Source organism: Branchiostoma belcheri, unplaced genomic scaffold (assembly GCF_001625305.1).
Source record: "Branchiostoma belcheri isolate BF01 breed outbred unplaced genomic scaffold, Haploidv18h27 scaffold366, whole genome shotgun sequence".
Classification (NCBI taxonomy): domain Eukaryota; kingdom Metazoa; phylum Chordata; class Leptocardii; order Amphioxiformes; family Branchiostomatidae; genus Branchiostoma; species Branchiostoma belcheri.
The window spans coordinates 35,389-49,954 of NW_017803983.1; the positions used below are offsets into that span (position 1 = coordinate 35,389).

Sequence of the window (14,566 nt, forward strand, 5' to 3'; positions counted from 1 at the left end):
CCATGACATTGTCTTTAATTGGAACTAACCTATGCTCATTTACATAACAGCGACACTTACGAGTCCTTCCTATGTTCAATTGTTTTTCTACTTCCTTTACATGTGATTAGTGTCGACGTGTTCTCTCGTGTCATTTAGTGACGCTGAAGAAGAATGACGGATGTCACTTGAAACGTGCAGAAGTAATCTCTATAATCTATCCAGTTTGATTTGTCTTTGAATAAAGAAGCCTAGTATATGTACTTACATCCATTTTCATTGACCGAAGGTGAAAAGTTGCATGGGCCCTTGCTCCACCATTTACACCTGCGCCAAAGCCTACGTAAATGTATAGAGTACGAAAGATATGTTCTCTGTAAACTATATATTTGTAGCTCTTGCGTTTGAACTATTGGTCACATTAGTTTTTTTTTTTAAATTTCATCAAATTGAGGTTTACAGAAATCTTTCGGATAGACAAGTTGCCTGTTAATATGTGTCATATGACTAACCATTTTGGTTAGACGGGCGAATGTGGTAATGTAATAATTGCAAAATATCTTCAATTTACAGAGGACTAATCACTAGTAGCATAAATACGCATATGATTTCTTTTCCTATTTATGGCTTCACCACTATGTGGTGAAGTCATAGTGTTTTTATGGCTTCACCAGTATGCGGTGAAGTCATATTGTTTTTCCTCATGTTTCTTCTCCTCCCCCTCCTCCTCCCCCCTCCCATTTCATTAAATGGATTAAAGTTCTTCATTTTTTGGCGAAATAACATGGAATTTGGCATGAAGGTAGAGTAGCCAAATACCCCCAGCTTTTTTTTCTTTTTTTGAAAAAGTTTTATTTGTTTTTTTGGGGGCCATTTTCAGGCAAAAAAATACATTTTGGGATCTGGAGCCCTGGTAATAAAACCAAATGACATGAAATACCTTGGACATATGTCTACAAAACCTCATTTAAGATTTTGACATACACCACTTGACATACACAAATTGTGAAAAATAGGGCTTTCTGGCTATGTTCAGACCAAAAAAAATGTACATTTTTGGCTCGTGTGCCCTAGTATTAAATCCGAATGACCTGAAATTCGGTATGGGGATACCCTGATCACATGTTCAAAGAATGCCATTCACGCTTTTGACATACACTACTTACAAGGTTTAAAACTGGGCTTTTGGGCTATTTTCGGACAAAATCTGTACATTTTGGGTCCTGGAGACCTGGTATTATGGTTAAATAATCTAACATTCGGTATGGGTATGCTTTATATATCTACCATCAACAATTAATTGTAATTTGTGGCATACTCTCCCTAAACGTGTATAATTTGGGACTTTGGACCGTTTTTAGGTCACAATTTATGATACAGTTGGGGATACTATCCATGAATCTTCTTGCTGATTGGCTGTTGGAATTTGATTGAGTTAACTCCATGAAGAGCTACATACCATATTAAAAGTAGGTACTGCATTGAAGTGTTTTGGTAGGTATGTCATACTTTCCTGCTCAAGCATTGGAATGTGGGGCATAAACGCTTTTCTATTTTGAAAATCAACAGTTTGCATTATGTAAACTAGAGTTAGGAGGACTCATGCATTCGACAGTGTGAAATTTTTTTGGTGTGTGTTGTGTGTGTGTATAGTGTAGGTTTTCTTAAATATGATTATCGTAGTTATAGTGGTCAGAGAGTCTTTTTGTGAACAAGGCAGCATACTATTTACCTAGCGTGTACCATGTCTTTCTACGAAAATACGGATCGTAGAATTCGACAAATAAAGAGGAGAATTGGCCTCCAATGCGCAGCGATCCAAACCTAAAAACGGCAAAAACTCCTTCAACTAATTTACTTCTATACAGCCAGCGTAGTTAAAGCGTGTGGTGTCCAATACGACGGGGTAAGGCCACAGCAAGTAATTTTTATGGATGACGTCCTCTGGAGACCCAAAATCTAATGCGAGAGCGCGAAAAAAAAGGGTCGAAACAAACAAGATGCCAACAAGATGCCTAGATTTTAAATATACTAAGGAATGGCAAATGCTAGGACACAAATTGAATAAGAGAACACAGTGTAACAATCAACGAGTCTTTTATTCGTCTTGAAAACAGCAATAAAACAGCAGTGGAACAGCAGTTGTCGTCCTGTCATGTTTCTTTCCTTTCATCACATCTTCCCTTATCCCACTGTCGTGACTCTTTGGTCATAGTTAAAAGAAGCAGAATTTCTTTTTTTTTCTGGGAACAGGCCAAAATCGATGCACGCGCGGGCGTCATCCATAAAAATTACTTGGTGTGGCCTCATGTTATTTCAACAAACAACTTTTCACCCTGGCTGTGTTGTTGTTAGCTTATGCTAGTTTACCTTGTGTGTTGTTAGCTTAACCCACAAACACGAACTTTTTTGTGACGTTAATGCCCGAACGGGGTCCAAATGGACCCCATTTGGTTTCTTTCAAATTTATATTCTTTTTTGCATTCTTTCAGTGATCTTTGCACATATATTGGTTAAACATAGTAAGAGGTATATTTTGGCATGATAAAGTGTTGAAAAATTCCAGCTCATTATCATAATGTATGCAAAAATGGGATGAGGCCTGCAGGCATGAACATGGGGTTGACCTTTGACCTTATATGATTGTCAAATTGTCAAACCTCTGAAAACCTGATGAAATAATTCCTGAGGTTGAGGTTACTTGGCAAACTGAATAATATCAAAGCAATAATGCTTCCTTGAAGACATATTGAGGACATCCGAACAATTTTGTGTGTAGGAAAGTGCAAATACATGGCTGGGGTCCGTTTGGACCCTAGACGGTCTTACATCATACTTCCGTTATTATTTTTACAAATTTGTGCCGATCTCCAAAAAAATTCTAGGAGAACTTGTAGAATATGTTTATCGACAAAGTCACGGGAGGAATTTTTTTTGGAATGAAAAAATTCAAATAGCACATAAAAATATACGCCTGGGGTCCAAATGGACCCCGTTCGGGTGTTTGAGGGTTAACCAACTACATATAAGGACAAAGATTTAAAGTGCCTGCACTTAAAGATGTGCACACAAAATGTCCTATTACAGTAACCCACAACCTGCTAGGGGCTCCAAACTTCAAACCCTAAATCTAAACTCCTTAACTTATTCACAATAAAAAAAGAACATTGCTTTTCCACAACTTCAGCCAAACTAACCAACAATCACCAAAAGCCCACTACAGTAACGTACGGACCTCCTACGACGCCCATTTCCGAACTTGTTCTTTCTATCGTCAACGGTATCTTGCTCACAAGAAATCGTGAACATCCATTTGCAGATTTTCGAATTATCCTGCTAACAACAATGACGAACAACACAAAAGGTCAAATTCAATGACATGGGAACCCCCACGAGGCCCATTTCCGAACTTGACCCTTGTATTCTCAACTGTAAGTTGTTAACTAAAAGTCATAGGATTTAAGGATTCCCGAGTTATCTTGATAACAACAAAAAACACAAACACAAAAGGTCAGCTCCAGTCAGGTAAGAACCCCTACGAAGCCCATTTTTGGCCTTGACAATGCCTATCACTAAGACAACCTGCTTACCAAAAATCGTGAACCTGGGACCATGCCTTCAAAATTTATCGTGCATAATCTGCCTAACAGTACCAAAACGATTTCATAGCCTTCTGTCGAAAGCAATAAAATACTTAAGGGTTAATTACCCGCCTCAAGGTGAATATGATGTGATGAAGCCTTGTTAGTTGCCATAACCACCGAATGAAGCCACCGAGTGAGCACAGCGAACGAGGATGCTTTATGACGTGGTTATAGCAACTGACAAGGCTTTATTACACCATATTCATCGAGAAAGAGTGGGCCATTAACACTATTATCATATAGGCTATCAAAACTTACACAGTACAGAGTGAGGCATTCCTGTATAGCATATACAAACTTAAATTATATAACAAACCGTCCCAGTCACTCCTCTATCTTCCCGTCCGCTGGCCATTGTTCCTGTGCATCTTCCCCCAATTCCAAGGAGTCAAGGACCCCCATATTATCTCTAAATATTGGCTTCAATCAGCTCATCTATGACAAATTCTGACACAACATTGTCTATTGTATGCCCTTTAGTGTGATCTTTTTACCTGTTCTATCAGAGTTCATATGAGTTCACCGGAACTTTAGAACAGAACCGGTATGTTTCAATGCAGAAATGTACTTACTAGTGGGGGTGGAGGGAAATAAGTTTTCTTTCCTTTTGCTCAAAATTCATATGTATTGACATGGATTTTATTTTGTTTTGCACTGCTTTAAGAATTAGTTGATGACAAGACTGTAAACATTTCTATCTAACAAAGAAACGTGCTACAAATGTTAGCAAAAAGTGTCCACTCCCCTGAAAATGGTTTGCTCCAGGGTGTGCATTACTCTGCAACAAAGCACACTTGTAAGAATAAAACACACCTTGCAATACTTGTATCATGTTAACTGTGACATCATGGTGTCATAATCAATATGGAATGGGGGCTTCTGATTGGTCATCGCCACCTGGCTACATGATAATAATCAATAATGTAGGGGATAGCTATCTAACTGTTGTATTCGTAGTTATCGATGTAAAACATTGTTTCCCTTGTATACTCTCCTTCTTTTCCTGCCATGTCGTAAAATTTGGTGAAGCCATGCTGAATTTGCTCCAAAACATATGTCGGCCTTTCTAGTTGACATTCTTCTTTATATACAAATTGAATCTTTAAGAATACTTTATAGATCTAAGACCAACTTCATGAATAAGGACAAAAGACTCACCGAATATTACAGGAACAGGACCTAGCATGTAGGGCCAATGAAGTCGAAATAAGTCCACGTTCAAAGCCGACAAAGGTACATCTGCCTCAAAGATGATGTCGTAGTTTTTAAATATGTCGACTATATTAGTCACATGTGACCCCACAACTGTAAGACCTGTTACCTGTTTGCAAATAAAAAGCAGAGGCTCTGAAGTAATTATAATAAACACCATAAGTGAGTGCGATGGTAAGAAAATATGCATATGTAATACGTAAGTGGCATGCAGAAATAGCAAAAAACAGTTTAAAAATTAATAAATATAATCTAGAACATAGCATGTTTGAAAAATAACAAAGCTTTGCCGCTGGACTAATACATTTCCGAAAACAGTTTCATCAGGTTGGTAAAACTTAAGAGATAGGGGAATTCTTTTTACACAACCAAAGAGTCTCACCTCGCTGACGTTTCGGTGTCTGTCAGACACCTTCTTCAGAGCTTCTGACTGGAGTACTGCATCTTGCCGCTATATGTAGCCGATATAGGTGGCGCTTTTGCGGCGAGAACACTATCCCAAACGTGGCTTAGTTTGTACCCCCCCTTTTTTTTGTACCAAAATCATCGCGAGACATCGTAATCACTTAGTTTTCAATCTCCGGTGTAAGGACGAGAACATCACCCCTCCCAGCATAAGATTGAAAACTGCCATACGCACCAAAAATGCTAAAGGCATCATCCAGAAAGCAGAAAGGGCGCTATTGAGGGAGAGGATTCGACTTATAAATGACAAAATTTCTTACGTAAAGGAAAAACAGCAAAAGATTTCGGAAGAGTTGCAAGCGGAGTTACCGGAAAATTTACAGGAAGCAGTGCGTTTGCATGTGACCAGATCCGGGGAACGAGAGTTCCAAGTGACGCGGGACCGCCATCTTGAAAAACTTGAGCGCCTCCAACAAACCAAAACACGACAACAACAGGAATTGGAAGTCGATTTATCCGGCACACAGTTGAAGAAATGGGCGGTGAACATCTCAGAGAAGACACTGAACGAGCATCAGACCAGGGTGCTGCAGAAGGGGCTGAACTTTGCCGTGACGCCCGACAAGATTCCTTCGGAGGATTTCGTGGTGGCCACGGAAAGTGCATGTATGTGCCTGCCCCCGAACAGCGCGGAGCAGCTAAGGTCGGACGTAGCTGGGATACTCAGAACAGCGAAACCCCCGAAATCCAACATTACAAAACAAGAAAGAGATGCCTTGAAAGAACTGAGAAAAGAAAAAAGACCTGCTAATCCTTCCGGCAGACAAGGGGAAGGCGACGGTAGTGATGAACAGAACAGACTATGAGAAGAAGGTGAGTGATATGCTAGCGGACGATAAAACTTACGAGAAATTGCCAACGGACCCGACACAAAGATACAAGAGGAAACTAGTGGCCATTTTGAAACGACTTAAAGGAAACAACAAGATTACGGATGAACAGTATAAACACTTATACCCTACTGCCGAAAATGTGCCTAGAATGTACTGTACACCCAAGATACATAAACCAGGTAACCCTTTGCGCCCCATAGTCGATTACACGGGATCCATATGGTATAACACGTCAAGAGCCCTGGCAGATCTACTAGCACCACTAGTTGGACAGTCCACTCACCACATCAAGAACTCTAAACATCTAGCGGAAGAAATGTCCTCCATCTTGCTGGAAGAAGATGAGATGTTTTTGTCACACGACGTGGTATCTCTCTTACGAACACCCCCATCCCAGAGACACTTAATATAATCAAGAATAGACTCCAAGAAGACAAAGATCTCAAGAGTAGGACCAACCTTGAGATAGAGGACATTATTGAACTTCTGTCCTTCATCGTCACTACAACGTATTTCAGCTTCAGGGGCAACATTTACCAGCAAAAGTTTGGCACAGCTATGGGGAGCCCGGTGTCCCCAGTATTAGCTAATCTCTTTATGGAATGGCTGGAACGACAAGCCATAGCCACAGCTCCCATCAACTGCAGGCCGAAGTTATGGAAGAGGTACGTTGACGACATCATGGAGATTGTGAAGAGGGGGGTACAACAGGGACTTACAGACCATCTGAACAACACTGATCCTACGGGGAGTATCCAGTTTACACACGAAGAAGAGAAAGATGGTACGCTACCCTTCCTCGACACCCTTATGGTAAGGAAGGAAGATGGCACAGTGAAACTCCTAGTATACAGAAAGTCCACACACACAGACCAGTACCTGAATTTCCAATCTCACCATCCCCTTCACCAAAAACTCGGAGTCATTCGCACCTTACTAGACCAATGCAATGCAGTAGTCACTGAAGATGCAGACAAAGCACTAGAGACGCAACATGTCAAGAAAGCCCTAACACGGTGTGGTTACCCACCATGGACATTTAAGAAAGTGGAACAACGAAGTAAGCAACCCAAGCGGAAGGACAAGAGCAACAAACAGGAAGAAAAAACGAGAGCCATGGTCATCATCCCCTATGTCAAAGGAATCACAGAGCCCATTGAAAGAGTGTTTAGAAAACACAACATTTCCACCGCAGTAAAGCAAAAAACCACACTGAGGAGTCTGTTGGTCCACCCAAAAGACAAACTACAGGACACGGCAAAAACAGACTGCATATACAAGATCCCGTGCAAGAGCTGCAGTGAAGTTTACATAGGGGAAACGGGACGCACATTCGGGACTAGATTAGAAGAACATAAGAAGGAAGCTGACAACATGGACACAGTGAAGTACACAAGATCACAGAAAAGACATGCACAAAAAGAAGAAAAGAAATCAGCAGTGACAGATCACATTGCTAGAAACAACTGCGTAATTAACACTTGCCATACATTGTATCCATTGCAATTGTTGCGCAATAAAGATTGAATTGAATTGAATTGACTGGAAGGGGGCGAAAGGTATAGACAGAGAAGACAATAGAAGAACCCGCTGGATCAAGGAGGCAGTTTGGATCAGAAAGTCAACCCCTGTAATGAACCGGGACGAGGGGGGTACAAACTAAGCCACGTTTGGGATAGTGTTCTCGCCGCAAAAGCGCCACCTACATCGGCTACATATAGCGGCAAGATGCAGTACTCCAGTCAGAAGCTCTGAAGAAGGTGTCTGACAGACACCGAAACGTCAGCGAGGTGAGACTCTTTGGTTGTGTAAAAAGAATTCCCCTACCTCCTACTAATACGACAGTATGATGATCATTGGCCCGTTATAGATTTCCATGCGAGTTTGATTAATTTGAGCTCTAGAAATTGTTCTTGCCAGAGTTTGAATGTCCTTGAAGATCTCTGCAAGGTCACTTTCTCGGTCTTCCAATAACTGTTCAACCAACGACTGCAAATCCCGCATTGTCTTCTCCTCAAGTTGTTCTTGATAATCAGGGAAAACACAAACGGGCATAGGTTTGATAATAGTTTTTACAAAACTATGGAAAATCTATCTTTTAAAGGAAATAAACTATACTTTACTTTTTAATAATTTTAAATAAAATGGCTTCTTACTAAGTAAGCATAAATGAAAACTTTCTGAATTACCCATTAGCTGTATTTTCAAAATGTGCTTTTATCAGAACATTTTTGACATATGAAGTAAAGACTTACAAGCGTAACCTTGGTCAGGAAACCCAACTGCTTGGAAATGTCTAATGATAAAGTAAGTTATAGTATAATAAAACAAGCCTTACGTTTTGTTCTTGTCCCGTGCCCAGAGGATGGTATGGTGCATCTTGCAAAACTTGCCGCCGAGTTCCGCAGCAACCAAAATGGCGGGAAGCACCCACCGTTTGTGCTACAGGCTTTACCCTGAACGCTCACCTGGAGTAAGAACAAAGCGTGCTGTAAATTTGCTTAGTCCATACGTCACTGTACCATTATCACCATGCCTATATGTTCATTTAGGGGACTTAGATATAATTAATTCAGTAGGAAGACAGCCCCCCCCCATTCCATTCATTTCATTTTTATTTATTTCTAGTGTTAGCATATTGCCAAGCATACTGTACCGCAACAACGAATGTTATTTTGCATTTTTTAAATAATTTTTGAACGAGTGAATAAAACATTTAAAACCAAGACGGTTGTACAAATAGTTTGCTACATACCCGCACAACATCCCCCATCCTAATAACGCTGTAGTCAATGACAAGTTGCGTCTTCGAACCAAAGACGTCCGTGACCTCTTCCGACCCGGCCTCACCTAAGGAGCGACATAAGGAATAACTGCCAATTTATAAAAGCCCTAAAGATACACGTGGTAAATAGGATTGGAAATTACTGTATGCAGATTTTAGCTGTTTTAAAAATACATATGTACATATTATACACAAAATCTTATAATGAGATCCCATTTGTTAATTAACAAATTAAAAAAAAACACGAAGTAATTATAAAATCGGGATTAAACGCAAACTGAATAGGTACAATGAAGAATTACAATATTAGCAGTCCGACTTGATTAAGATACACAGTGGTTGAGCAACAGAAAATAAGGCAGATTTTGCTTCTTGGATTGGACGGGGGTCTGGGACAAGAAAACTTTAAATGCATGATGACGATTATGTGCCTTTCCTCTCCGGACATTAGAATGAAATGGTTTGAATCTTAGCTTACCTCTGGCTAAACTTTCAGCTGTAAAATCCCTTCTCCATGACCCCACGGAGAGATGTACAACATGTGTACAGGGGTCAAGGTCGACACCGACGGTGATTGTGTGCGTCTGGTGGTTTTGCACAACATCTACACAACATGATGCCGACTGACAACCGGAGTCAAATTTGCAGAAGGAAGTCTCGGATGAAGCTAGATCCAAATGTGAGCATTCTGCAATGACCAAGATTTCACATTTCAGTGAAAGAAACCCAGACAGAGAAAATTCTGCGAACAAGAACGAGTAAAATTTCATTTACAAGAAAAGCCATTAATCTAGAGCCAATATAACAATAGGTGTAGGTGAGAAACAAATATTTCTCAAAGCAACGGCTGTACATTAACATACGTTTTGGTGTCTGGTAAAGTCGGTGGATGAGTTGATTTCTGGATCCATGTGTCGATTGATGCAGTGTGCTGAGAGCATCTCTCAGTTGACCATCGGTCATGATTCTTGGTGAGGAACAGGATGGTTTTGCTTCAAGAGAACTCTAAATATAAGGAAACAATGTCAACATAGGCAGTAAGATGGAAATAAGTAGGATGTTAACAATGTTGAACAGAAATACATTAACTGCCCATTCAATTTTTCACATAGGTTTATCATTGCCATCTGTAGCATTTTCTATGCTCATATTCAGAATGTCGAACAGACAGAAAACACTTCTGCTTTACGTTTTTATGTTGGCTTTTTAATAACTATATTTTGTCTTGGGCTATATCAAGAACATATCTCAGTTTGAAGTTAACTATATAATCGATGTTTTTATGTCAGGCAGTAATGGGCGTAATTACTTCAACTTGTTGCACCAGCTCTTGTAATTTTGTCCTGCTCGCGGTATGACCCTGCTGACCGAGGACTCGAATAACGTCAGACACCTTCAGATTGCTGGTTGAGAAAGCCATTGTTGGTTCCCTGTTCAGGTGTTGTATTCCAAGGACATCTGCGAGTACACGTGAAACGGTTTCTATGTGTATGCGTATTTAATATAGAATTTTACTGTCTTCTAGCGGTAATTCAGGTTATATAGAGGTCACGTCCACTCTGTAGTAGCCTCGGTTCGTCACAAAGCCGCTGCTTTGTACGATTTACTGTACTGTCAAAACATTTTTTTTTTTGGAAAAGGAAGAAACATGCACACACGGATGTATTCCATATAATCAAATCAAAATGCTCTTAGTTACAAAAACGTTCTGCTCTCGAAATTGCTTAAGAACTGGACATATAGTGAACATGTCCGTTAGCTTCAAGTAAATCTGCTCTTAAACTTGTTCTGCAAAGGCTAAATAATTGGAAAATGCAGAAATTAAATGTACGCTCGATGGATTCCATTACTCCGTGAATTGTTTATCTAAATTCTTATCTATGCTTTCAGAAAGTCTCGACTCTTAAGTCTCATTCGTTTTATAAAACATAAGAGACCACTCACCAGATACAAATGTTTTTTGGTCGCCTTCTTTTCCCCTGTGGCTTCCAACCATTGCATTTAGCGCCTGTATGCTGTCCGTTAGCTCCATAGGGGCGACGCGAACCGGGGACGTATCCATAATACCCGACATAGTGATGTCAATGTCAACGTCTAATATGGTTAAGCCCTGTCGGCATAACATAACATAACATAACATAACATAACATAACATAACATAACATAACATAACATAACATAACATATCACAACATAACATAACATATCACAACATAACATAACATAACATAACATAAATTAAAATAGCATAACACAACATACCATAACATAACATAACATAACATAACATATCACAACATAACATAACATGACATAACATAACATAACGGTGATGGCGATAACATCATCTTACTACATAGGGTAAACCCTTGTCAAGAGTGAACACCCTTTTCTGCAAAGGACTAGTCCTGACAAACTGAATTGAATATTATAGTTTCTAATTATCATATATACATATAGGTATATGGCTTTCAATGTAGCTTTACCGCTAATCTTAGCAGAAAGTCCCCGCACTCCTGGTTCAGTTGTGGAGTCGGCATCTCTTCTTGTTCAAGGTAAGGTGTAGGGTCCATGGCAAACATTGCTTCTCTGGAGATGTTCACCATTGCCAAGTGGATACTGTTAGGCTGGCAATGAGACGATCGAACACGGCCGAGACTCTCCCCCTTATATACCTGCAAGATGGTGGGAGAACTGGTTTGCCAACGTCATTGTTGTAACTTTCGAAGGATTAACGTGTAGTCTACCAGTTCTAGTTTTCGTCTGGACATGTCATTGTTTACTGCCTGAAGAAAACGGGACAGGCGTCACTATTGCGTTGGGCAGTGGAGGGACAAAAATTGTACTTGTATGGCGATTTTAGTCCCTAGGGTCCAGTTTGGAGACTTTAGGGATAGAAGGAACGGGATCCAAACTTTCCTATTTTTGTCAAATTCTGTGTATTTCACAAGTTTAGTGGGCATATGCATAATGAATGATATTGTATTGATGACTGATGTGTATTTTTTTCCTTTTTGGACTGCTGTGCAGTTTTCATCTTGGTGTATCCATTGACTTGGGACTGGAAAGAGGAAGGGTCGTTAAGCTGTGATCTACTGTTTATGCTTATACTGGGAATATATGTCCCGGGGAAGAAGTCAACAACATATGCTGCCTGTCCAAAGGGTTAAATGTTCTATTCAACACGGGTCAATTGGGACTTACCCCCAAATTTTCGACCGACTTCGTCAACCTTGTTCACGGTAATGGACCCTTTTCGACAGCAGCTTTCGGGACGTGACACGGGGAACACATGATTGCAGCAAAGGATCGTACGTGTCACATAACCTGTGTCGCCCCTCCCGGTCAAAAGTTTGGGCTAAGTCCCAATTTATTCGTGTTGGATAGAACATTTAGCTATTTTGGACATAATGAAGTATACCAACACAGATGAACTTTCATGCTAACATATCTTGCCCCCCCCACCACCAGAATATATAGAATTTCGCGGCCCACAAACCTTTCCCCTCCGGTTGTGACCATCTGTTCTTTGGCCTACATTTGGTGCTGGATTTTAAACTTAAAAATGCCGCTGCAATACCTTAGAAAGCTACTAGAATGCCCAACCTTAACCTTCTTTACCTACACTACAAGCTACCTACAAAAACATATCAGTAAAAACATCAACACTACAACATCGAAATTCATCCCGTTTAGTCACATTCTATCATAAACTTATAACCTTATAAAGAACGTAATTAGGTCTAAAGTAGGGTTTGTTTACTGTTGTCAGAGTTTGAGCCGGTTAACCCTGTTTTCATTCTATATTTGAGACTCTTGTGACTCTTTGGTGCAAAATAGTTGTTGAGATTGAAATATGAGAAAGTTCTTTCATGAGAACTTGTTTTTAGTGTATCTAACCATAGGTCTGTATAGCCAAAGGTAATACTAGTAGTACTGTCTGCCCAAAAGTTATTATTAACACGAACATGTATCGGTATGACCCTCAGGGTAATTATAAGTTAAGAAGCAGGGTAAATATGAGCTTACCGTCTTATTTACCAACTCATCAAACAGATCGACATTGTCAAGGATAACATGGACGCCGTGTAGCTCTTCAGCGATGATGGTAACTTCACCTGTGCTACCTGTAGGTCTGAAGGCCTTCCCAGTAAATGGAGCTACAAGCTAAAATGTAAACAAAGATGTACAATTATTCATTAACGTAACCAAAGAATGACAGTGCAAATGAGGTTAAGGCTGTATCCGATGAGAGGTGGTTGAAGAGATTGATCGAGCAATTGTACATCATGTATGCAACTTAATGGTTTTTAATTATCATGATAGTTGTTAATAATATATTGAAATCTTTTAGTAATGGTAATATTAGTTTTATACTAATAATTATACCGATCATTTGCTTGTTCCATGATTTTAGCTATAATTAGTACCTTGTCTGACGTGTGACCTCAACGTGTATGCAAATTTGTAGTCATATGTGTATTATTTTGTACTGTATGTGTAATGTGTAATGAGCCCTGGAAGATTAGCCCTAATGGGTATCGTAATAAACTGAAACTAAAAGAGACCGTATTTGGAAAAAACATTGCAAACCAGATTTCATTCACCGAAGCCAACGATAAATGCAGCCAATCTATCATGAATGTAGGCACTAAAAGAGAATTACAACGATAATTTTGAAATTTTATAATTTCTTACAGTGCGTCCAGCGCCGATCTCCAGGTCAACTCCTTTGAACGTGTACCTCCCATCGCCATCACTAGGGAAGTACCCCATTGTGCTGGGACAGGAACGTTTAGATCCCCAACTGTGACCAGGTCGTAGTTGTCGGCGGGGAAAGTTATTGTCCATCTTTGGTCCAAATACTTCATCCATCTTAGATTTTGCAGACCGATATCTATAATACGGGATCAAAATGAAAACTAGAAAGGCCGACATTTGTTTTAGAGCAAATGCAGCAATTGGCTTCACCACATTTCCCATATCAAATGGGTCTTCCCCCTCCCGCACAAATGGATTGTTCTTAAATCACCCCTGTCCAAAATGTCAATTGTTCGAACGGTCTATACCTCCATGGTATCTAGCAACGCTTTCGGCAAATGTCGGGTCATTTGGCCCAAAAATTAAATCCATGTTAAGACATGGTAGGGAAAGAAGGTGAAACACAAGGGAAAACAATGTTTTACATTGAGGTCATAGTATGAAGTGACATATACCTACGAATACAAAAGTTGGCTAGCCATATCCTACATTTTTGGTTACGATTTCATCTGCTGAATGAAAATAGTCGATTTTCAAGATAAAAAGCATTTATGCCGGAGAAGAAAAAGCTTGACATAGCTACCAAAACACTTGAATGCAGTTCATACTCAATATAGTGTGGCTTGGTGCAGGTGTGAATGCATATTAGCTCTTTCAGTTAGCCTGGTTACTCTATTTTAGATGCCGAGTCTCTTTTGTCTTGGTTACTTGGAGGACAAAGGAGACTCGGCAGCTACAATAGGTTCAGTATTCGCGTAATGGGGTCGTCACATTGCGCGTAAATCGATCGGCCGAGTCGGCGAGCTCTAAACGACATTTACGGCCGTAGTACGCCCGATGTTCCGTCGAGAATCGCCCGAATTTTCGGGATCGTCCGGGATATATAG

At 40.0% G+C, this 14,566-nt stretch overlaps 1 protein-coding gene across 1 annotated transcript in view; it reads right to left on the reverse strand.

Moving 5' to 3' along the window:
• The window catches only part of LOC109476196, a 76,625-nt gene that overhangs the window by 23,461 nt on the left and 38,598 nt on the right, over positions 1–14,566 (reverse strand). Inside the window, exons 23-34 of the mRNA XM_019777082.1 lie at positions 13,617–13,815; positions 12,948–13,085; positions 11,405–11,593; positions 10,863–11,028; positions 10,228–10,376; positions 9,782–9,923; positions 9,397–9,606; positions 8,889–8,983; positions 8,472–8,601; positions 8,051–8,157; positions 4,782–4,944; positions 248–318 (exon numbers count right to left, since the gene is read on the reverse strand). Coding sequence (XP_019632641.1) covers positions 248–318; positions 4,782–4,944; positions 8,051–8,157; positions 8,472–8,601; positions 8,889–8,983; positions 9,397–9,606; positions 9,782–9,923; positions 10,228–10,376; positions 10,863–11,028; positions 11,405–11,593; positions 12,948–13,085; positions 13,617–13,815 — 1,759 coding nt within the window. The remainder of the gene's footprint in view (positions 1–247; positions 319–4,781; positions 4,945–8,050; positions 8,158–8,471; positions 8,602–8,888; positions 8,984–9,396; positions 9,607–9,781; positions 9,924–10,227; positions 10,377–10,862; positions 11,029–11,404; positions 11,594–12,947; positions 13,086–13,616; positions 13,816–14,566) is intronic.